We start from the raw sequence: 24,232 nt of genomic DNA on the forward strand, positions 1-24,232 counted from the left end.
CAGGATGATACCTGAACCTGGCAGTATGCTGCAGAAGAAACACGCAAGGGCTCTGCTGCGACAGGTGAGGGTCTGACCCACGCTGACGAACCCAACCTAACCCCTGCAGAATTGCCCTGAGTTCCCTGCATCAAGTGTAGCAGCTCTTCACATTGTTGGATGGCTTCTTATAACAGCTGAGCACTTCTGAGTGCCAGTCACACTGACCCTGTACTCACAGCCTGGTCCTTCTGCAGCCAGACCCACAGTGGATGCAGAAAACCCATTCTGAGAGCTGTTTATTTCTCTGGCTTTTGCATGGGCATTTAAGAAGCCTCCAGGAAATTAAACAGGTAATAAATGACCAATTGGAAAATTTAATGAATCATAGAATCATCAAGGTTGGAAGAGACCTTATACCTTTAAGACAGTCAAGTCCAACCATCAGCCCAGCACAACCACTGTAACCCCTAAACGTCATCACCCAGCACCAGATCCTCTTAAACACCTCCAGGGATGGTGACAGCACCACCTCCCTGGGCAACCTATTCCAATGCCCGACCACCCTAACAGTGAAATTTTTTTTTCTAATATCAAATCTCCCATCTCATCTTAAGGTCCTGCAGAGATGACTGTAGTCTTTCTGACCCATGGCAAACTTGCTAGAAAAGCATTTAAAAGTTGCCACTGTAATAAAAATTTTTATCCCACATTTGAGCAGATTAACACCAGCCATCTAGAGCAGTATCAACATTATCACATGCATTGTTATATGGCCTGTCAAATACCAAGGAAAAGGGCAAACTCCAGAAAAACTCTGTCCCAGCTTTACGACTTAACTGTTCTTCCTTTATTCTCCATCATGCCTATAATGAATGTACAGATCTAACAAGCCTAAGAGTATGGCGTACATTGCAATTTAGTAGATTTAACGTAGTTTCCATGTTTTCACTGGGATTTAATCCTTGCTGTACAGCTAATTTTTATCTTGTTAATACCATTATACCATATGATGGGAAGTCTCAAGGAAGCATTTTTCCTTTATAGGATTATTTGCTTGAATGGAAGTAGAGTTCCTGGGATTCTTTTCCGAAGCTGCAGCAGTCTTGTCACACCCTTTCTGGAGAAAGGGGTAGAGATTTTTCCTGCCTCCAGCTAAACATAAACCAGCAGAAGATGAATAGCTTTATGTAGATTCTTTGACCTTTAACATGGCATAAGCTGTGCATTGCCACAGTTGTAGCTTCTGTGTTAGAATAGCTACAATTCTGATGAAAAAGTAAGAGGTCATCTTAAAATAGCTGCTCTACTGTAGATAGATGCACAGCTTCCAAAACACTAGTCTCCACTAACACCTAGAGGGCAATTACTCTACAATATTAAGAACACAGCATTAACTACTCCTCAAGAATTCTCCTTCCCCTTAAAAACTGTCTTTCCAAGCACAACAGTCACACAGAGGTACATTAAGCACCATTCTTAACTGACCTGAACCAATACCTATCTGAATGCCCCAATTCTTTTCTCTTCTTTTCTGGTCCTCCTCCCTTCCTTCTAAACATCAAATATCCATAACCAGACACTTACCTTGAGAAAAGGAACTAAGTATGGTTGTGGAGACGACTTCAGCTCTATGTACAGCTTTTTTGCAAATTCTTCTGGTTCAATTTTTGCTTCCTAAGAGGAAAATATAATTACAATAGTAAGTTATAACTGAATCTACCACACTTTTTTTCCTAGATGTATAAAAAAGTCATGGAAGTTTGTATTATCACGACATTGTTCAATTTCAGTGCTCAAATGCTTTTTTCCTGCTTTCTTTAGAAAAGCAAAAAAGAGGGAGTTAGGATAGAATAATGTTGTAATTTTCATACAGGATTACCCAAGTTGTTTATGCTTTCTTCAGCTACAGGCAGTTAACACACTCAGGGATAGGTGCTTACACCCAGTCACTGAAGTGAATGGAGAGAAAAAAGTTTATAAGCAGTACTGATCCTTTTGAGTATCTCATTGTTATGTAGATTTATTTTTAAATCAATGACTAATACTTCTTTCAGTAAAGGTAGTTTATCTGCATAAAAATAAACGTAGAGGCATTGAAGACTAATGATAACTTAGCAGTTTTTGTAAGACAATTCTAGACTAATGCATACACAGCTAATAAAACAGAACACTTAACACAGTCTTTCAAAAGCAATCAAAACATCGTTTCTGCATACCCCCACGGTAACAGTCCTCTGAATTGCAGAGTACTGTTTCCTTTCTTAATGCTGTCCACCCTGCCACAACACAAACACCTGACTCAAGGGCTTGGGAGGGTTAGACAGCTGCAGCAAACTTCTGAGATCCCTCACTTGTACAACAGGGCTAAACCCCAGACTCTGCTGCCCTTCCTCACCCTCTCAGAGTCATCAGGAACATGACCTCCTCCCAAGAAGGTACAGACACACAAAGAGCAGCACCAATCTCTGCTTCTGCTGAGAAATTACTCCTCTCACCCACATTCGCCTCTGGAGCAATTGTTCCAAGTTACTACATAACCAGAACAGGGATTTTAAAGACTGTGTATTTGCAGACAAACAGAGCTTACATGAGCTCTCCCATTCAGCCATTTGATCTGTTGCCTGTTAGATCTCACTGAGATGCAGATATGGGTCACCGAGGTCTCAGTGATACAGATGCAAGTGGTTTGGCACACCATGGCTCAGTGCATACAGGGTGCTTGACACCCACTTCATGAAATGCTGCCTTAAGGATCATCTTACTGCCCAGCTGCAATTTACTCATTTCTCTCATGCATTTAAATCATAGCCATACTGGATGGAAGATTTTTAAACTACCACAAAAAGCAAACAAGTGTGCAGTTAACAATGTATTAATGTCTCTTAACAATTGCTCTTAAAAAAAAAGTACTGTAAGCACAAGAAAGAACAACTCTATTTTTCCCACAGAAGGAAGGTGCATAGTCCAGCAGGGACAGAGGCTAAGGAATCAGATTTTTGCACAGCTGCATCCTCAAACAATCTGCTCTCTGAAATTACACCTGTCTACATCACACCTTCCTAGACTGAAAAGTCCTTTGGTACCACGAGCAAAGCCACTCCCCTCCACCAGCACACAGCCTTCTGCTACAGTGGAACAACAACACAGCAGCAGCGGTCAAATGCCATGACAAGAAGTGGCAGGAGAAATCGTTACCAGGAAAACCCAGCTGTGCTGGGATACAGCACGAAGCACCATACGGAAGCCACCTGCAAAGAGAGAGAGGCTGGCAGCCACCACATTGTTTTCCCCATCCTACTGTTTAAAGCTATTGATAATGTCATGCTTGTTCCACTGCTCAGTTCTGCCTTGGAGTAAAGCAGTAGTACGGACTTACCACTGCACTGCAACCTCCACATCCAATTTTTGCTACTGAGGACTCAAAACTACACTAACATGAAAAAAAAGACCCAGAAGCTGTGGTAATACTACCAGCTCCTCCTGCTATCAGTTACCTGTGTGCATAAAATGAAACAGAAATGTGAGGGAGGAAACAACACAGCATGGGATTCAGTTAAAATACAATTTATAATGTAAGATTTAATGAGGGTCAGATGTACTCAGCCACAAATCCAATTCCTGAGCTGTTAAAAAAAAAAAAGACAAGGAACAAAACCAAGATAAAGTAAATGTCAAAAATCTATACACAAATGATGCAGACTTTGTTTTGAAAAAGAAGTCTCACCAGTAGATTTTGCACCAGATTCTTCACATTCTGCCCCATTTCAGGGGCTTGAGGTCCACTAGATGCCAATTTTATTACTGTAGCAAGAAAATTCTTGCATTTCTTCACATTCTCTAGCATCTCCTAGTGTGGAAATAAAGAGAAGACTGTTAGATGTTGCACTGTCTCTTCAACCTCTGATGAACATACAGAATGTTAATTTTTAATTAAAAACTTTTTTTTCCTTACTGTAGAAGCGCTGGTCTGTGCTACTGTTGTGCCCTCTGCTTTCACAGAGACTGCCTTTTGGGAGATAGCTTGTGCAGGTGGTCCTGTAACTGGAAGTTTTACAGGTGTTCCAGTACTCAAAGGCTTTACAGCAGTAACTGTAGTAACACTAGCTGTTGCAGCTGCTGGCTGAAGAGAAAAATTAACACTTTTTAACCAAAGAACAACGTGACAAACATACTGGATTCTGCTAGCACATAAGGTAGCAACCTCCTTCCACAGTACTATTTAAAACATAAAGAAACTACTTTTCTCTTTGCTTTTAGAGCTTAGATTCATTTGCTTTGAGAGGCTCTATTTAATACAGTAAGTGACAGTACCCTCACAGTCATAATTCTATTTATAAATCAAGGGTGGGGGGAAGAAATTACAAAGGCACATCCAGACCAAAGCACTGCCTGCAACTTTGAAGGAAGAGAGAAAGGTAAAATTGTCTTGAAGAAACCAATATATTAACTTTGCCAGGTTCCTACAGTCCAAGACTAATGGACAAGGCTAAGGCAGGTGATACTGTTCTGAAGACAAACAGAACCATAAGCGATTATTTATCTTCCAAGCTTGCCCTGAAGCTCCTCTCCCAATTGCAACATCCCTTGCTTTTCCTATCACACATAGAGTAGGCAAAAGACATCACGTCCACTTTGGAAGGATGCATGCGCCAGCAGAAGCAGCCAGCTCAGCAAATGGACCTAAAAAGTTCTTCCTGCCTTATCCTTGTGGGCAGCAATTTGGATCCCTTTCTCCTCTGCCCTGACAGAAACCTGTACAAAATTCAGTTATTTTGAGACCTCTTTTTAAAAATCTCACTATAAGCTCCAGCAACAGGAGAGTAATTAAGGTTTAGGAAAAAACACCTCCCTTCTTTGCAAACCTGGCTAAATCTAAAACCTACTAAACTGAAGTATTTCTGCTTCAGATTTTAAAGAGAACAAACAAACAAACCATACCCAAAAAACCAACACAGCTCATTTGATACAACAGAATACAATACGAGTAAAGGACCCTGCCTATACAAAAAACCCACTACTTTTGATTTCTCAACTTAAAAGCTGAAAAGCCAGAGGGAACCCACAGGTTACAGAAGAGCAAGAGCTCCAGGTTAACATCCGAAATCTTGACTGCAGCGTAGTCTTGCCTCTAAGCCTCTTAAGAGGAAGGGAAAGTCTGGTTTTGTATCCCAAATTCTAGGTTCAGATCTGCACAATGTAATGGCTTTCACTGACTCTTAACACATTTAAGCACCCCAGTTTAGTCCAACAGGCACAATTAATACCTGCTAATTGCATTAATCATAAGACAGTAAGACCGGAGTCTTAACTTGCCCTACCATGGATGGAACAAACACTAATCAAAAGTGGGACAGACATCATGTAGCATATCAAAAGGACTTTTAAGTCTTTCAGGATAGGGAAAACTAATGAACAAACACTTAAAGCTAAAGCAAAACTGTAACACTTTTGTCATATATTTACTTTTTTTTTTCCTGGGTGGGTGTCCTCCCCTCCCCAAGTTGCTGCCAGCTTGACATGAAAGCAGCAGGCAGCTACCAAAAAGCTTTCTAGCTTAGGCTCCCACTGTTGGTAACACTTTAATAGCTCTCTGCAGGATCTTTGCCACCACCACTGCCTCTTCCAAGGATGAGGCTCAACAGCTCTAAGACCACAGGGAGGCAAACTGGGCACAAGAATCCCACAAACAGATGGGCAGGAGGAAGACGGAAGTGCAGATCTGCCAAGTTGCAATGCCCTGGGCTTTTAAAAGTCGAAAACAGGAGCTGATCTCTTGCAAATTCCAGCATGCTTACACATCAAGACTAGAACTGCATTTTATCAGCTGAGGGAAGAAACAACAGGAAGTCTTTTGGACCCTTTTCCCAGGAAAATGAATATTTGGGAATTAACTTCTGTCATCTGCCGTCAACCTTTTTCACTACTGACAATTCTCATTCTCACTTTGAGCAACAGAGAAACAGTCACCACAAAAAAATGGCATTAATCCTGCATATTTTGAAGTCATTTCAAGAGAAGAAGTGCTCTGCATCTAAATGAAAGTGCCCCAGCATGATGCTAATTAGGCACTTTGCAGCTTCGTTACCCCATCTGGAAAACAGGTAAAAAACAAGAACGGGCTGGTAATTTTGTCTAACCTCAGAGCTTAAACATTCAGGAATGTCAAAAAAGGGAAATATTTTTGTTGATGAGGATAATAATCCTGCAGTCAGTACCCAGAGAGTTTTGCAGATAGTGTTTCAAGTTGTATGTCACGCAAGATAGAAGACACACAACCAAGCCAAGGATCATTTCCTCTCCACTATCCACCACTTTCTGTGATGACAGCATACTTCCACACCAACACTCCTCTCCTGTGACCTCAGAAAACTATCCAGACTAAGATCAACAAGTTCTTTTAAGACTGATGAATGAATTGCTGCCAAGGAAATCAGACCCAAGGGCTCTGCCTTCCTTTCCCCAGACGGATCCATCAACTTTTTGCACTGACTCCCTTTTCAGCACTCTTCTTTTGCCCACCCCAGGGTGAGGAGCAAACCATGGCATGGCAAGATGCATCCACACTACATCTATTTACTCTTCATTGTACAAGGAGCTTGTGCAGAGGGCTTTGCAATCCTCTGCAAAACAGAGGGGCTTCAAGGAAGCCACTCCAAACAAAACAGCACTATTAATTTTTCCTAGAGTCATTACTCCTGCTGTTTAAATCCAGCCCTACAGCTCATTACAAATGTTCCAGTTTCCACAGCGGGAAGGGAAAAAAAACCAGCCTACAAAAAAATACTCTATGTCTATGTCTTTAAATATCTCAGAAGAACACAAGTTCAACAGACTACATCAAAACTGAACTAGAAGTACAGAAGAACCAAGCCAAAAGCAGATGTAAGTTTAAGAAAAGAGAAGTTAATAGAATGATGAATCTCAATGTTTATCCACATGAGAGTGTGCGGATGCATGTGACTTCATCCATCAGATGATGGATGACCTTCATCTCTTTTCCCCAGTGCAAGGGTAGTACAGTGGATGAGTATTGTTTTTATAGCCTAAAGACCTCTATGCAGAGATCACAAACACAGCGTTTGCAAGCTAGTGTTCCAAAATAAGAGTAAGGAATATCCATTACTGTTCTTAGACACAAAGCATACACTGCTTCCATTCTAAGCAAAATAGAAAATGTACTAAGAGAGGCCTCTGGGTTTTCCACTTTAGCCCCAACATTATGCATTTGTAGTGAGAGGGAAGTGAAAAAAGAGCACAGAGTGAGTAGTGGCCAGTTGCTGATACAGAAGAACAGCAGGAGGATGAACTTGTAAGTCAGACTGTTACCACTGTCAGCAAACACATCCCCTAATCCTTCAAACATCCCCAGGGTCGAGAACATACATCCAACATGTTTTTTTGAATGATTGATCCTGCTCATTTACTGAGTGTTTTGTCAGCTGCTACAGCTCAGTCTCCTTCAAACTCCTATCACAAAATATAGGTACAAACCAGACTTCTTCATGATTTCTCCTCCATATTATGAGGACAGAACATATTATCTGAAGAAAAATATACTTTTCTTTTCATCCCACATGCTTATCCAGAAGTCTGGTCCCCAAAAACAGAGGATGAACCATACGTAGGAAAAGTCTCACACTCTACAGGTGATAAAAGCCTCTTCAGAAGAGGACTACAACATTTTTCTCTAGAAAAAGCAAAATAAGACCTAGGAAATAAGACAAAAATACTATCTGAAAATAATGAGGCATTTTCAACCACTGCCTATTTACAGTTGTACCTGTGGAACCCATCCTGCTATGCTCAATTAGAGAACAGGTCTTCACCTTCCTTCAGTTTATAATGAGGGAAAAAAAATCATACACATGAAAAACAGCTTGACTGGTGCAGACAGCTCATTTTCCCCTCAACATCACCTCAGGTATACCTTTTTCCCCACTAAGAAAACAGGGAACCCCAACAGGAGCACATCTCCCAGAAAAGATTTAGCAAGAGATTGAAGGAGCTCTATCACAGCGTACAAAAGCACTGGAAGTGGCCCTCTGAACTATCTATTTTATTCATTGTTCATGTGCTTTCTACTGTAGTGAGATAATCTTATCTGACACACACTGACAGAAGCCTAATTAAATTATGCATTTAAAAAAACAGATTTGGGAAATAATTTATTGTGAGGACAAAGGTTACCAAGCTTATTGAAAACCAGATTACAGTTAGAAATAACAAGAATGCATCCGTATTTTCTCCAGTTCTTTCTGTCACTTATTCCACCATACTGTAAAGCTTGCAAAGTACCTGTATTACAGCAGGTGTCTGAATAGTAGAGACCACGGCATTTGTTGTTTGAGATAACGTTTTCACAGGAGCAGCTGCTATTTTCTTTACTAACTGTGTGCCAGAATTCTTTGAAAAAAAATAAAAATAAAAATAATTACACATGGGCAGAGAACGGTTGTCAGACAAGCCAATGACAAAACAGACACTGAAGATGGGGTCAGATACAAACTGAGACACATCCTCTTACAGTAACAATACAGGCATAATTCACACAGCCCATATACTTGAAACACTGCTCAACAAAGCTCTTTGTCTACCAGTTTAATATTCAACAACTAGTTCAGAGACACTTAGAGACAATGCATAATCGAATAAAATGGTAAAAGAAATACGTAAATTGTTACTTTTATGTACCTCCCTACTCTTATGTGCTGACCACACTACAAAAGATGGAAGCAGAGCTCAGTAAAGCAGGAACATCCTAGGGACACAGGAAAGGTCCTCAGCTTTACTCAGCTTTGGAGAAATATCCCACCAGAGGATCACAAGGTTTTAGATACTAGCAGTAACCATTTAGGCAGTTTTGGCTGGCATTTTTTTTTCTTAAAATGGTTCACATAATCATCATCAGAGAGGAGCTTATTAATTTGAACTTTACCATATGTAACAGCTAGCAAGCTTTTTGCCAAGAGAAAGCAAAGCATATAGTGATGTTTATTGGTGCAAAACCAAACACCATCACCCTGTTCAGAAAGGGTTCAAATGCTTATTTAAGCATCCATAACCCTGTTATAACTACATAAACACACAGCTACGTCAAACTGAAGTTATGAGAGAAGTTACCTGCACAGCACATATTCTGACTGCAGGTGTGCTGGTCGGCACAGATGGTCTCACACTTGTGTTATTTTGTGTCTGGTTCTGTGCTCGTGCTGTTGCCTGTTGAGATACCAGCATTAGGTGGCCATTACTGCTTCTGATGAGAACAGTTCCTGTTGTAAAAAAACCCATTCAAACTGTTAGAATTTAAGTTATATCATGGCTTTTCTGTATTTCTATGGAAGAAATAACTAGACCACACTGATAATGTAATATTGAGTTTACGACTCCAAGGAACAGCTGCCAAGAAATATAAGAACTAAGTGCACATCAGCTTTACTATGCATCTTCAGACAGAAAAGAATTCCTAAATTCAAGAGAAAAACTTAACCACTGTCCGCATTGAAACACTGTGTGCATACAAGATACAAACTGCAAAGCAGTTAATCATTTGAGTCAGAAAGATATTTTGACCATTAAAAAGACAGACACACAACATACACACACATACAGGGATTACTTTAACATTCATTTTAAGCAGTTCTTCAACCTGCAAAATTCATCACCACTATCACATTTGGCTGCCCCTTTAGTTTCTGAACATTTAGGCATATACTTAGAGATGAAAACACAGCTTAGAGAAAACTGCAGTGGGAACTGAAGCCTGGTTAGTATGAGCTCACCTGCCAGTATCAAGACCTCCCCAGTCAAGAGGGCAGTGGTCTCCCATGAAAACTGAAATATTTGAAACCGTCACTCTGTCAAGGGTGTGTCCAAAAGCATTAAAACACATGATTTTATTGAAGCAGTTTGCAGCCAAATAGGGAGATACCAATGGGAAAGAATTAAAAACAAAAAAGAAAGAGAAAGAAAGAAAAAAAAAAAGACCATTCAGCTAACCAAAGCATCCTCCCTCTTCCCCTAAGGGCTCATCTCTGAAAAATTCAGAGGATTCAAAACAATCACAAATACAAAATGCCAGTTGGGATGCCTGGTCTGTACCATGCCAGATCCTTCAACGGAGCTACAGAGGACCCTTCCTTTCTGGTGTCTCACCTCCTTTACCTCCAGTAGCACCTGCTGCAAAGTCCACCACTGAAAACACCATCCTCAAACACCCTCACTTAACACGGACCTTTCGAATAAAAGGAAGGAGAAGGTACAGGAGAATCCAGATATGTAAATAAGAATACCTCAACATTTCTGGAGGACTGCATTAAACCTTCTTGCAAGTTATCCAACATCTGAAACCCAGATCTTCTGTGCACACTTATGATCTTTCCTAGTGTAAAACAAGACTGCTATGAAAGTCTTTACTACTTGGTTAGTCTGAAAGCTGTCAAAATATTGCCACACAATACAGCCTAAAACACTGCTTCTGTCTAAGTGCATACAACAGGAAAAGCCACAAGCTTAATGAGCTGGGTTTTGTTGGGTATGTTTTGGAGCTTTTTTAAAAACTGATCAAGCTATAACCACATGCTTAGAAACAGCTTTTCATCCTCCACATCTAAAAGCATAAGAGGATATTGCAAGACAACACAAAACCTGGTATAAAATTCTGTAACATCAACATATTGCCATTTACATAGCAGACACAAACTGAGAACTGCAAGAGCAGCATCTACGGTCCCCTCCTTTCTCAAGCAGCCTTTACGAGATAGGGCAGATGCACAAGGCAGTTGCATATTCAGAAGAGTACTGTTACACCATCTGACAACTCAGCTTTCTCCTCTTCCACTGATGACTTTACTATAATTATATTTAGGTACAGATGGATCATTTAATTTAATCAATGAATAGCCGGAATTATAGAAAACAGATTTCTCATTTTCTTTTCATGCCATCTTATTTAGACAGTGATTCATGGTAAACAATTTATCATCAGCCAGAAAAAGGGCATTTTTTTCCTTGTTCACACCACATGCTCATGCAGATTTCACTGAAAGAGAGAAAGCTGACCACATTTTGCTAGCAATAGCATTTCTCTCTGCTCTAGGTCTACATTCAGGATGTCAGAAGTGTTCCTACTGGAGATTTTAGGCTTTTCTTTTATAAGCCTGCTTTAAAACATCACTGATAGCTCTACTTTTTAAGAAGGTACATATAAACTTATAATTTCATTCCTTTAGAGGTTTGGAATGCATTAAGAGTTAGTTTTCATGTACGTGGATATTTTGTCACTACTCACTACACTTGTCTGTTAAGTCAAATTATCACAAGCACATTTTCTTCTTCTGCATTTGAGAAACTACATTGATACCAGTCTACTTGATTACAGGGCTGGGACTGGTTTTGCACTACTGTTCTGAAATTTCAGTTGGCATTCACCAGAGATGGAGACCCTGCTGGGAAAGCATGCCATCCTCCAGTCACCTGAATGGGGGGAGTTTCCAGCACAGTCTACTTGCTTGACAGGAAATTACCTCAAGAGTGACACAGCTAGAAAGTTTATGCAAGTACAATACCATTCATATGCAAATTCATTAACATCTCCGAAAAAGAAAAGGTAAACAAAAAACAACTACCACAAATATTAACAAGTCAAAGTAGCCCCTTTACATTTGAGAAGGACAGCAATGATCTGGAAAAGGATAAGTTTCCCCTTAGCAACAGGATTAGGCAACACAAGGACATCCATACTGAATCAGACCACTGTAAAATAACTTGGTGAGAGCATCCTCAGAAGAAGTTACCTAAGGCCACTCCAGTGGTCATAGCCTTGGTTGGAACATTCAACTATGGTAATGCCTGTTACTTGCATGTAAGTTAGAGTAAGAAATTGTTCCCCTTGGAACAAACAATAATTTCCCTATCTTTGTTCCACGTGGCAGGATTTTTAACAAAGCATGATAGCCTTTTTGTGGCAGCAGCTCTTTGTGACACTGGCAAAATTATAACTCCAAACCAGTATTATGGTAATCTACTAACTACTGCTTCTCTAGGCTTAATGCAATTCATGCCTGATGCTAGCACAGATAAAGCTGAAGGCAAATTTGAAACAGCTGTTGGAGCTACAGTTCCATACACTGAAGAGCCACATGTTGTCCAAGCACAAGAGACACAGTTCTGGGCACTTAAAACCTAACGTCACAAAGGGACAGTAAACTGACACATGGATTGCCTGAAACACTTTGAAAGCTGTTGAGAACAGCACTTATTTTCTACCTCTGGCTGCTGCAATTTAATTACACTTTTCCACAACTTTGATACTCCCTTTCCACCTGGAAACAAAAGCAGTAATGCCACAGTGCAGCCAATAGCGCGAACTCCAAGAGGTGGCACAGGAGGTCTCTTGTGCCAGAAGAAGAGGTTCCATGGTTTTGAGAGTTCAAAACCAATGTCTGAAGTCTCATACACTTTATACAGCTGCACAAGTGTGAAATGAGGGAACAGCAGGTGACAGTAACCTTGATGTTCCCAGTAGAAAGGTCACATAAACAGACTCACGCAGCTACCAAGACGCTACTACCAGAAATGAAGATAAGTGCATGAATCCACATTCTTCACTTGGTGGGGAGGAAGGATGGTACTTCTTATCAAGAGCTGTTTGCACATTCACTAGAAGGCAAATACTAACAAACTATATGTGGAAACAGATAATGTTTTGCAGTCACTGCAACTCCACAAGAAAATGGGGGGAAGGAAGAGACAACACACAAAACAACACAGGACCTCTGAACAGCTGAAACATGAAGTTTCAGCTAACACCTCTCAGCACTGCATTTATAAACAGAAAAGGTATTGCCAATCTGAGCAAAATATCAGCACTGATGCAGTAAATGAAGAGCAATAACACATCCTCGTAACACTAGAGGTGCCCTCCTCTGGGCTGCACTCCCAAGAACACTCTGATAGTTTTACTGAAGTTGTTTCAGAGAACAGGAACAACTTTCTCACTATTCATGCACTTCGACAGTAAGAGCAAGGCACAAGCCCTTTGGGGCTACAAAGCTGTTCCTATTTTCAAACCAAAGTGACCAGTTACGATCAGTGATTATTTCTTACATGCTTCACTGGAGGACTCAGATGTCTCTTGGAGATTAAAAAACAGCCCTTTTTGCAATGAATTACAACTTCTGTCCTTAGATATTTTGCCTGTCCTGCCAAAAACATGCTTTGAAAAGTTATTTGGTTTTCCTACACTGGCAGAGAAGGCAGTTAAAATACAATCAGCTATTTCAGCCATTTGTTCCCTGCACACCTTTCTTCCTCCAAAGCTACACAGAAGGAGCCATGTTATACCTTCTTACCTTGAAGAGGTTTCATTGAGATCTACACTTTCTCCCATGCCCTTCCTCCTCCTGTCACAGGGCTGCAGGTACCCTGCCTTCAGGAGGAGTGCCTGGCAACAGTCCTGCAAAAACTCAGGCAGCCACCACCCAGCTCAGCCTCTACCTAGACATGCCAGCCATGTGAACAATGGAAAATTAGAGGCCTTTCTAATGAAATTTCATTTCATTTCTCAAACCTGAGATCCCTCTGCTACAAATTTTCACTGTCCCAACACCATCAGTGAAGAAACCCAGCTTATTCTGAACTTGGTTTAGCATCCAACCTAGGAACCAAGAAATACAGGCTAGCAGGAGGAGCAGCTTCCAGATACCTCTGCATTTTAACTAGAAAGCACCAAAACCTCCGAGCACCGGAGACAGGGACAAGAAGCTGTGGGATAACAGTAGAGATCTGTTTATGCCACTTTATGTAATGCCACCTGCACAGGCTGCACTGTATTTCAGGGAATAGTGTTAAGGAAACCACAATGTTGTTAACATGAAGCTGTGCTGCCAACTGAAACTCTGGGCTTCATCCAGCAGCACTGAACACCAATGTCTGCTAAAAGCATCCCACCATAAGGGCAACTTCCACCACGTAAGACAAGCCTGAAGCCACTTCTGAAGGGGAACTTCACCCAGAAATCTCCTGAGATGAACCAGATGGCAATTGTGCCCCAGTGGAGATGCTGTTACACGTGAAGCTGAAGCTGTCAAGTTAAGCCACCACTCCGATTACATGGTTTCTAACCTAACTGCTCAACGAAACAGCTCTTGGGAACTGCTGGCTAGGGAATAACATGAGGAAATGAAAAAACATCTTTTGTTCCTAAGTTAAAATACAAGCAAGAACCAACCACAATGAGACCAAACTCATGTAAGAGAACACAAGTCACAAATGCTGCTTTCAAAGAAGGGTAAATTTAGCTTATTGCAAAACAAGAAGTGCCTGTATCAGGTATGTTGCCAATCTTAGTAAAGTGCACTTTAACACCAATTATAAAAACAAGGCTAAGTGGGACTTCCAGGTCTCAAATCAGTAACTGAACAACAAAAATGTTTTATAACAACAGTAATGTGTTTGAGCTCTCTGTTCTCAAACAAACCCCATTCTTTCAGTGAGCTACTCAAAACAAAGGGATAGCTTTTAAGGCAGTTATTTCAAGGTGAGACCAAGCTTTAAAGGGGATATTTTAATAGGACACTAAATGGCAATTAAAAAATAATATAGGTTTTAAGTTTCTTTGACTATTTAGGATCATTAAAAATTTGGAAAATAAAAGGCCAAACACTACTAATCCATGCAACAGCTTTGAATACAGTTTTTCTCTCTAAAGCCAGCCTTCAGAAAGAAAAAGAACGGTTTTTCCTCTTTAATCCTATTTATTGAGTCCCACAGGACAGGTCACTTAAAAGTTTCAAAAACACATTACAGGACTGAATAAGACAGACCAGAAAAAGGCATTATTAGAGTCATAGGCCGTTCAGGCAGTGATTGTATCAAGGTGCATTATGTCGTAGATTAGCTGAAAAAGAGTGCTAAAGAGGCACAAAGTGCTAATGAAACACTGTGAAAGACAGTACCTTAACTTTTACATGACTTACATAACCTTTCTAATACGATGGGGCTGTAATGTTTTCACATGAAGTATGGTCTGTAGTGCATGCAGGAGAACTACTGATTGCCCATGACCCTCAGTCAGTACTTGAGTTGTCCTAGATGTCTACTGCAAATTCCCGTAGTGGAGATGAAGAAGCAAGGACATCGGCCCAATTTGGAGGCAACATCTAGCTGTGCTTTTCACTGTCTTAGGAATGAAGCTATAGCAAAGATCTAGAGGCCACACCAAGTTACCTCACTACGGGCTCCCAATAATGATCTCTAACTTCTGTTCTTAAATACAATCGACTTCAGGCAACAGATCTTCTGTGCAGTCAAAAAGACTGCCTGTTTTAGGCTTTTCTTGGGAAAAACACCTGTGGTTGTTCTTAGATTTCCCAAATAAGCAGGGCAGAGGGCTCATCTACACTGTATGGGGTCCAGGTAAGTTATTCAGCATCTACACTACAACCACAAAACATTTTACTCCATACAACAAATCAATCCAACCTTTGGAAGTCGATTCTAATTGATGTAAGAAGAATTCAGCAATGCCCAACCCGCAATCAAGCACTGCTATTGCAGCAACCAGAGTCACTCACCACACATCCAGGCCCTCAACCAATTAATTCCATTCACATTTTGTTTCACAAACTAAATGACTACATATCTCAGAAATCACCCTCTGTGCTGTTTCCCTTTGTTCCAGGGAAGCTTCTAAACTAGTGGGTCTTTATAGCAATAGCTCAGGACCAGTGACTAGCATGTAGATATTGCAGAGTCACAATGAGATGTCAGATTTTGAATTCCAATGAAAGACACCTTGTTTTGCCCACAGATCTGGAAATCATTAATTTCCATGTCAGGAGAAAAATTCAAAGGGCATAATCCCCATATTCTTTCATGCTACAACAGAATACAGTCTAAATAAAATACAACACAATGTTTTACCCGTAAGTTCTTTAAAGATGCTCATTGCATCTTTGCAAACTGCACTGCAGATTCATGTAGACTCTGGCCTACAACTTTCAAGGCTGATGTCTGACATCTCACCTTTTCAAAGCCAGTGACCAGCTTTCCTCGCAGACATTACTGTCCCGCTGATGGCACAGTTCCATCAGCATTAACTAATGTTTCCCAGACTGCCTGGGTTGCTGCGAGCAGTGTTTTAAACTACCACCATGTACCCAAAACACTGTCACACTAACAGATCAAGGGGCTTACAGCCCTAGCAAAGGCTGCTGCCTTCAGTAACTCCAACCCTTTTCTGGCTAAGCACCTTTCCGTGCTAAGAACAGGCACCTGCTCCTGAGACACCCAGTACAGACACAGGCTTTCCAAGCATAGGGAGTCAGGATGATGCTATCTCTTCTAGGCAGGATGGAGCAGACTGATACCCTGTTGTTTCAAACAGTCTGGAATAATGGACACCACGCATCTTTCTGAAGAGTGTAAACAAAGTCCCCTCTCCCTCCCTTCCTCCAGGAATTAGACACAAAGTGCTAAAACTGCAGAAATCTGAAGCCAAGTTTCACACACTGCTCAACCAGCAAGTTTTATCCAAGCTGCCGGAGACTAGCTGCTCATCAATACATTTTGGTGCCCAGATGGTTATCTGTTAACAGTCTAGCAACTGGGCCCCCATAGTGCTGATGCCTTTTCACAGAATACAGGAGCACATTTCAGCGTTAAAGAGTTCTCCTGGACTGCACATACAGTTGAGCTTCTTTCCTTAAGAACACATTTATATCCATGCAATTTTACAGTTACAGAAGAACTCTTAAGCAAAAGTATAACTGTACCAGTTGCAAGGGTAGTTAACCTTTTTTTTTTTCATAACAAGCAACAGATGTCCATACCAACCATCTAAAGAAAATCTGGACATTGCTTTGATACTTGGAGGGGATGTAAATAACCAGAACGTTTTCTGGGCATAGTTACAAGATGGCACTACTGTTTCTATCTGGATTCAGAATGTATTTATTACACTTGAATCCTAAGAGACATTGTTTTTATTGTGTGTAGGCATAGGGGATTCCCAGCCAACACTGCGCATCACAAGGCAGAGCCTTATTTGATTCTGTGATAACATCTAGCTCTTGTCCTTGGGCCACACCTTTCAGCAGCTGGGATCATTTCCCATCAGCATTTCCCCATCACATCTTTGTGGTTTGCAACTTTGCACCTTGAGGCTTGGTTGCTTTCCTATCTGAGTAATCAGACAGTTCTAGGACTGTCTACAGCTAAGATGATCTGACTTGAGTGTTCTCCGGGACCCAAGTTACCTCATACAGGAGCTTCAAATATTTGCAAAGGACTCAGCTGATAGCAGTGAAATAGTACCTCAAAGGAGCAAAGTGACACTTCCTTACTCTCAAGACAATTCCTACTGCACTGCAAGAAGCATTGAGTCTCTACACCTCATCCTCTTGTGTACTCCTAGTATTCACTGGAGTGAAATTCTTTAAATAGCAAGTTATGTGCTTGGCACACTGCAGCCATATATATGCAGCACACGGCTTTCTAAGGACCAGAAGATACGCCAATACCTGCACTTACCATTTCTGGAACAGCCATTTAGCTGTCAGAGAGAAATCTGAAGCTGAAGTGTTGAATCACAAATCTTAACTTTAAACCAAGAGTTGCTAAAATCATCATTGGTGTGCTCAAACAAAGGACAAGATCAGTCCCCTTTAAACCTCTGTGTCCTTTAAATAGAAGGAGAATAAAGTCAGTTAATTCAGGTTAATTTTACAACAGGACACTTGTTTCCTCATTGCTCACTTGGGGACCAGAAGAAAGCTGAATTCCACTTCATTTCTTCTGAAAGTGCAAATTCACTCCTCAGCTGGATGGCTTTTCACTAGCGAACAAGGGATAAACACTGAATTTTAACACTGATCACCACCTTGCTCTAAGTGTGACAGAGCAAACAAAAATTATTGCAGAAGACAGCAAAACCTTCTTGGGAAGCATTAACTTCTGCCTACACGGACACTGTGGAAACTCTCACCAGAACTGTGTGATATTTGTCAAGTGCTTGGCATGCGAGCCATGTATAAAGGCGTTCTGACTGCACCTACCCCTTCAACAGAGAGCACTGCCTGCCCCACTGAGACTGCCTGGTAATGCACCACCCATCACTCAGCTGGACCTGCCTTCCAGGGCTCCACTGGGGCTAGGTGGCGACTGCCACTGGGCAAGCTGCCAGGGAAAGTCTTCAGGTGCTGTGCCAGCCAGGGCATGCTGTTTCACCCAGTTGTTAATCTAGGCTGGACAGCCACCCAAGGAACTCTGATTTCCCAGGCAACTCCTAGGAGCAGCCAGTACTAATGAAAGCATCTCCTCCACCTCCACCAAACTGGAAGCGTGCACTGGAAGCAGTCTGCAAACACAAGCTATGAAAATTAAGTGTTACCATATCATCTGACCTTACAGCACAGTAAGATCACTGAGCTTCACCAGTTCTCCAGCCTTAAGAGACCCTAGATTTGCTCATTAGCAACAAGGATTTTCCATCTATTGCCGTTTTTACCCTGCTTCAGTTGCAATAAGAGACTATTTCCTCAAGACACTGGTGGAAAAGATCCATTAGTGGACTTTGTTCTAAAGGTGATCCAGATGGCAGAACAGACCTTAATCCTGACAATTTGCATAGTAAAATATTTTAAAACATCTATGGTGATCTTTTCCATTTTGCAAATTATACTGGCTCTTCTTCCGGCATCATCAGTTTTCAAAAAAGTAACTTCATGCAAAGAGAACTCTGAAAAAAGTATTTGCCTTTTGGTTTTGTCTAAATGGTTAAGGCAGTACTAATTATTCATCTTGGATAGTTATCAGAAGCGTTGCAGTTTACATCAAGACTCATATATACAACTGTAAATACAATCCTACCCACTAGGCACAGCACAGATTCCAATCACATGACATAACAAATAACTGGTTCTCTAAGATGACTTTAAAAACCTGGTATTGCAACTACTCAGAATAACAACACAGGAGCTTGCCTAGATTTTATCAGCATCTTTAGGAAAAAGAATACTGAAACATAATTAGTGTTTCTTCCAGCTGTCACTTGCGTGTGGATGATGTTATTTTTACTGCTACAAGATGAAAGGTCCCTTAAATACTGCAAAAGCAACACAAGTCAGGCTCATGTTCTCTCTCTTCTAAGGATTAAAAAAAGTTTATTATTCACCAAACTGTAGCTGTAATTCTTTGCTATACACTCCAACTGACTGTAAAATCTGAACAGCATTTAACATTAATTTTACCGAGCACAGTATTTCCGTGCTTCAGTATGCAGAATGCATCTTTTTTTTTTCCTGTGTGTTGGAAAACCATAAATCTAGACATTAGCTTTACATCTTCTGCCAAGATTTACATCTTAATTCCCACATGTCTGTGCATTTAATTATATGAAGGCATTATTTTGCTAGACACACTCAGTCCTGAAAGCAAAATCAAGTCCTACAGTGCAGCTGAAATTTCAACTGGTTATGCCGCAAGATACTTCCTCACTACTATCTAAGTTCAACTTAGTTCTTCAAGCCCACCAAAGCTCTGTCGACCCTTCCCAAAAAAAAAAAAGTTGATCAGTGTCACCTAATGTGAAGAGAGAAGTTTGCAGACAATCCATCCCAAGAAGCCTGCTAAACAGAGGACATTATTGGGATACAAATGGTTATAAACATCGATTATTTAGCCCCTACTAGTCTAAGCACAAGTACCATGCTCAGACTTCATGGGATTATCAACATCCAGAAACTGCATACTTTAAAGGAATTTCTAGGATTTTCTGCCTGTTGAAACAAGAAAGCTTTAGATAGCATACTCCTACTCATACATAATATAAACTAAGAAGTATTTTAAAATCAGTGCTTTCTCCTATTCTAAAGCAAAGGACCAGACACAAATACGAAAATATCGAATTCCTCATGTGGTTTTACCACTGAAAAACAACAACTAGAACATGAAGAGGGAGATTCACAGCACTTTGCATGAGACGTATTAGGTCAACTTCGAAAGCAGAAGGCAGAAGCATCCGGATGTTTATCAGCCCTTACCTCTTCAGGTTACCTACCTTAGGTTCTACATACAATTAAGAGAAACTCGACAAGACCAGGCTCCATACCATCCCGTTGCAGTTTTGCAATACCCACATCGGTTCTCTCCTTCCCACCCACAGGAGTCCACATGCTGCCTGCCTGCCTCTTGTCACACAGCCCCAGCCACCTGACACAAACAGTGCCTGTGCTTTCTGAAGTTACCCACTATCAGTCTAGATAAGCTGTGGGCAGTGGAAAACCTGCCACAGACAAGACAAAACATCCAAGCAAAGACAACTGAGCTGCAAACAGAAACCAAGAACTTGTACCTGCTGCCGTTCCCCTCTAAGTCAGGTGCAAAGGAAACCTTACACGGAGACCATGCCTTGCACCACATTACCAATGAACTTACAGCACACTCAGGGCAACTTCTCTTTGCTGACACTGTGCTTGCTCAGGCCCACTGGTGTTAGCAGTAATGGAAAGCATAAAACAGAAATACACACACCAGAGGCAGCCAACACCAGAGCAAAGAGTGATGGCAGCTGCTGCCACAGCTCTGTAACCAGCAGCAGTGGCATGAGGTGAGGTTTTCAGAGAGCTTCCCCGCTCTAAGCAGATTGAAGATAACAATGGAGGATCCCTGGCATCTGGCTCAGTTCTGTCCTTTTTCATCCCATCAGCAGAGAGGCAGATATATCTGCTAATTGTCCTTTAAACACCTGCTTGTAGTGAGCATTCCAGGGCCAGGGATAGTCTGAAAGTACAGACACAGAAGTGACAAAAACCTAAGTTCAAGAAAAGTAAACAAAACCAAGAAACAACATTATTTTTGCTGGTTTTATGTTCTTTTTCTACCCATCCACTTCTCCAAAGCAGTGTGGGACCCAAAGACACTAAGGTGAACTATATATACTATATACTTGTCTATATGTATTTGTCACGGCCCTTGTCACTCCTTCCCCTTCCCAATTATTTCCTCCTGTTTAATAGCACAGCCCATCCATTTCTCCCCCCAACATTAGGCTCAGGTTAACCAAGGACACAATTTCTTGTTAAGTAGATGGCCCATGACATCAGACTTTTGCAGGCTTGTACGCATCAGCACAGGCCACACGGAGCTCAGGACTGAGGTAGCACTGCACCCACCATGCCAGCCTGCTCTCTGCAGACCCAGACTGCTACATGCAAAGCGTTCTGAAATGCTGCTAACCTGTTCTTGTCAACAAAGAGGGCAGCTGAGGAAAGGTCCCTTTGGTAGATCATACAAATTCCCTTCATTTGGGAGGACATAGCCCAGCCACTCAGTCCAAGAGCTGATGCTGTGCACAGTCGAAAGACCAAACCCAAACCCCCAAGTCAGACCAGCTGGACTCCTACTGCGTGCTAAAGCCTTCAGCGGTGGTCAGCCAGGGATGGACTGGTGCAGGAGGATGGCCTTGGGTACCAGCAGCCCTGCTCTGACAGCTGCTGCTCCGCTGAAAAGCAGCGCTTCACAATGTAGAGGAAACCACAGGAAGGTGATGAAAAACCCTTGTTACTCCTAAGCACGTCTGTGTCCTTCAAGACCAGGAGAACTTGCAAAGCTCAGTGATCCTTCCTGGGTAACCAGCTCAAAAGAGGCACTTGGCAGATGGGCAATCTGGGCTCAGAGACATACGAGTCAGTTGTATCTAGTCATCTGCCTTTCCCACCTCCTGGTTTTATTCTGAGCAAGAGGAAGGGGAAGGTAGAGATGGAAGACAAAAAACAGCGTAAATCTCAGATTTCCATGAACCTCCACTGCCCTCCAAGTCACAGAGGCAAAGGCAGCTCCACTGGTGCCCTTCCTTCCCCAGACTGCAGTACTGTGGAAGCAATGCCCACTCCAGGCCACAAGCAGTTCATGAGTAACTCAGGATGACCAGTAAGAGCAGTGCTGTCCAGCCTTCCTCAGAACAAGCCACCTCAAATATTTCCCTTTGAAACTCAAGGGAAGGATGTTGTCTGTATGCATTTTTCTTAGCAGGTGCCACAGAAGTTGAATGCCATGATTTTAAACCTAAGTGCATTCTCCCTTCTGTATTTTATCCTGTATGGCTAGATTTGGCAGTTTGTTTGAAATACAAACTTTTCAAGCCTAAGAACTTGGTGGTTTATTCCACTTTCTTTTTTTAATGATGCTAACACTTGTAGCTATTTAATGCTATTCATCTTGCATTTTTTATTATTAATTAAAGATGGAATCCACCTAGAAGACAGAGGTAAAATACCAACACTCAAGACAGAATGCATTTTTATATAACCTTACAACAATTACTTACGACAAGTTTCCCTGAAACATTGATCCATTTGAAATCTGACATCTCTGTTTCTTCTGAAGCACTAAAGTCCATACAGTAATTTCAATTTACAATGCTGCAGAGTACCAGCACCTCTGAACTTCTGATACAAAGACTGCATTGTCCCAGGAGCAAGGAAAGCAAGCTGATGCAACTGAGGGGTAATACTATTTTTGTTACATCTGCCTACTACCACAAGACAAGTCAGATGACATTCAACACTATACCTGGATGCAATCAAACCCAAGCCACTAGAAAAACCCCGTAAGCTTTGCTAACTTGTACTTCCCAAACTGCAGGGAACTCTCATGAGCATCCACCTTCACAGAAAGGTGTTTAACCGAATGTCAATACATTCCAGAAAGCAAAAATATTAGATACAAAACCTGAATACCTGGGAAGCCCTGCTACAAAAAGTTAATCTATTTCCATCATGGTTCATTTCAGAGGAAAGTTGGCAAGGATTTAGACTCATCCTTGACTGCTGACTACCCAGATATTACAGCATCATGAGTGCTGGGAAATCTACAGTAAAACTGACTGACTAAAGACATTTTTAATTAGCATTATATATTTCCTTGGGAGGCGAATGTCTTTGATAAAGACATTGGGATTAAAAAAAAAAGTGAGGGAAGAAAAAAAAGCAAATATGCACTACCAGCACAGGGATTACTGTAAAGCCCGTCATCCTTTTCAGCAGTATCTGACCTGAAAGTAATTGCAACAGATGCTCCAACAGAACTGTCCTGGCAGGAAATAATTATAGCATCAAATAGCAATAAAGTCATTACATATCTTGGGGTCTCAACAGAGCGAGACTAAAACCAGTGGAAGCAAAGTCACTTTTTTCTTGAAAAAAAAGCATTTAAATACAGCCCAACAGGGAGAAGTGGGAAGTTCAGAACCAACAGCACTTTCTTCCTCTTAAGAGAAAGTGCATGTAGAAGCCCTGGCTAATCCTCTGTTGCTATCCAAAGTATTAAGCTGTCCGTATCACCACTGTGCAATTCCTACGTTAGTATTTTCACTGCTGCTATAGGAAGCACATCTGTAAGGGCGGTATCTCTCCGAACCCTTACGTTTCCCACAGAGGGTTTATAGAAAAAAAGTGTTTCAAGGAGCAACACGTAATGAACTTTCAACTCTGCCCTCCTTAGGCACGCCAGTATTTTGTTCCATGAACAGTCGCACCGGCTTGGTTGTGCCAGTGACAAGAATTCCTGCGGGACTGCCCGGTCGGAGGGGAGCGCGGGCAACCTGACCCGCTCTGGGAGTTACGGAGCCGCTCTGCAGTCGCCAACCCACGCTCACACACCCCTCCCCGAGATACTCCTTCATCCAAGCTCCACGAAAGCCTCGAGCAGTCTTTTTCAAGTCACATATCATGGTAACTTGGCCGCTGAGTTTTTAGTTACTTCTCCTGCTCCTCGTGCTACCCAGCAAAGCAAGAAGTTGCCTTTATCCAGAGACTTCCAGATCCATCCTCCAGACAGGCTGTAAGCATCCCCAGCGCTACCCGACTGAACCCAGCCACACTGCCAGCGCCCTGCAAGGCAGACACACACGCCGGTTCCCAGAAGTTTGGGGCAAACAACCAACCTGAAACACACGCCGCCACTACCATCACTACCACCCCCGCCGCCCTGCCCGTCCTTCGCCACGCCTCGCCTGCAGCAGCAAGGGCAGCGCGCCGGGCTCCCCGTCCCGCACACCGACTCCCCGGCAGCGACGACCGCGACACGCCGGGGAAGTCGCGACACGGGACATGCCCGCAGCTGGGGCAGCCCGGGACGGATCCCTCACCTGGGGGCAGCTGCAAGTTGGCCGGCAACTGGAGGGTGGCCGTGGGCGGCCCCTTGGGCGCCACCGGCCGCGGGACGCCGGGAGCGGCCCCCCGCGCCACCGGGG

The 24,232-nt window shown here is 42.1% G+C and overlaps 1 protein-coding gene across 4 annotated transcripts in view; it reads right to left on the reverse strand.

Annotated features, from left to right (window-relative positions):
• Window positions 1-24,232, reverse strand: part of TAF4B (TATA-box binding protein associated factor 4b) — a 93,093-nt gene that overhangs the window by 49,179 nt on the left and 19,682 nt on the right. For 3 of the 4 annotated variants that reach the window (XM_042029452.1, XM_042029460.1, XM_042029442.1), the window contains 5 exons: window positions 9,103-9,251; window positions 8,278-8,385; window positions 3,935-4,102; window positions 3,707-3,829; window positions 1,567-1,656 (listed from right to left, as the gene is read on the reverse strand). In XM_042029452.1, coding sequence (XP_041885386.1) covers window positions 1,567-1,656; window positions 3,707-3,829; window positions 3,935-4,102; window positions 8,278-8,385; window positions 9,103-9,216 — 603 coding nt within the window. In that variant the 5' untranslated portion in view covers window positions 9,217-9,251. Of the gene's footprint in view, window positions 1-1,566; window positions 1,657-3,706; window positions 3,830-3,934; window positions 4,103-8,277; window positions 8,386-9,102; window positions 9,252-24,127 lie in introns of all 4 variants that reach the window. The other variant, XM_042029469.1, reaches the window with a different exon arrangement.

The sequence above is a fragment of the Corvus kubaryi genome, unplaced genomic scaffold, assembly GCF_017639235.1.
Source record: "Corvus kubaryi isolate FWS band 111438036 unplaced genomic scaffold, C.kubaryi_AGA036_p1.0 132, whole genome shotgun sequence".
NCBI classification, from domain to species: domain Eukaryota; kingdom Metazoa; phylum Chordata; class Aves; order Passeriformes; family Corvidae; genus Corvus; species Corvus kubaryi.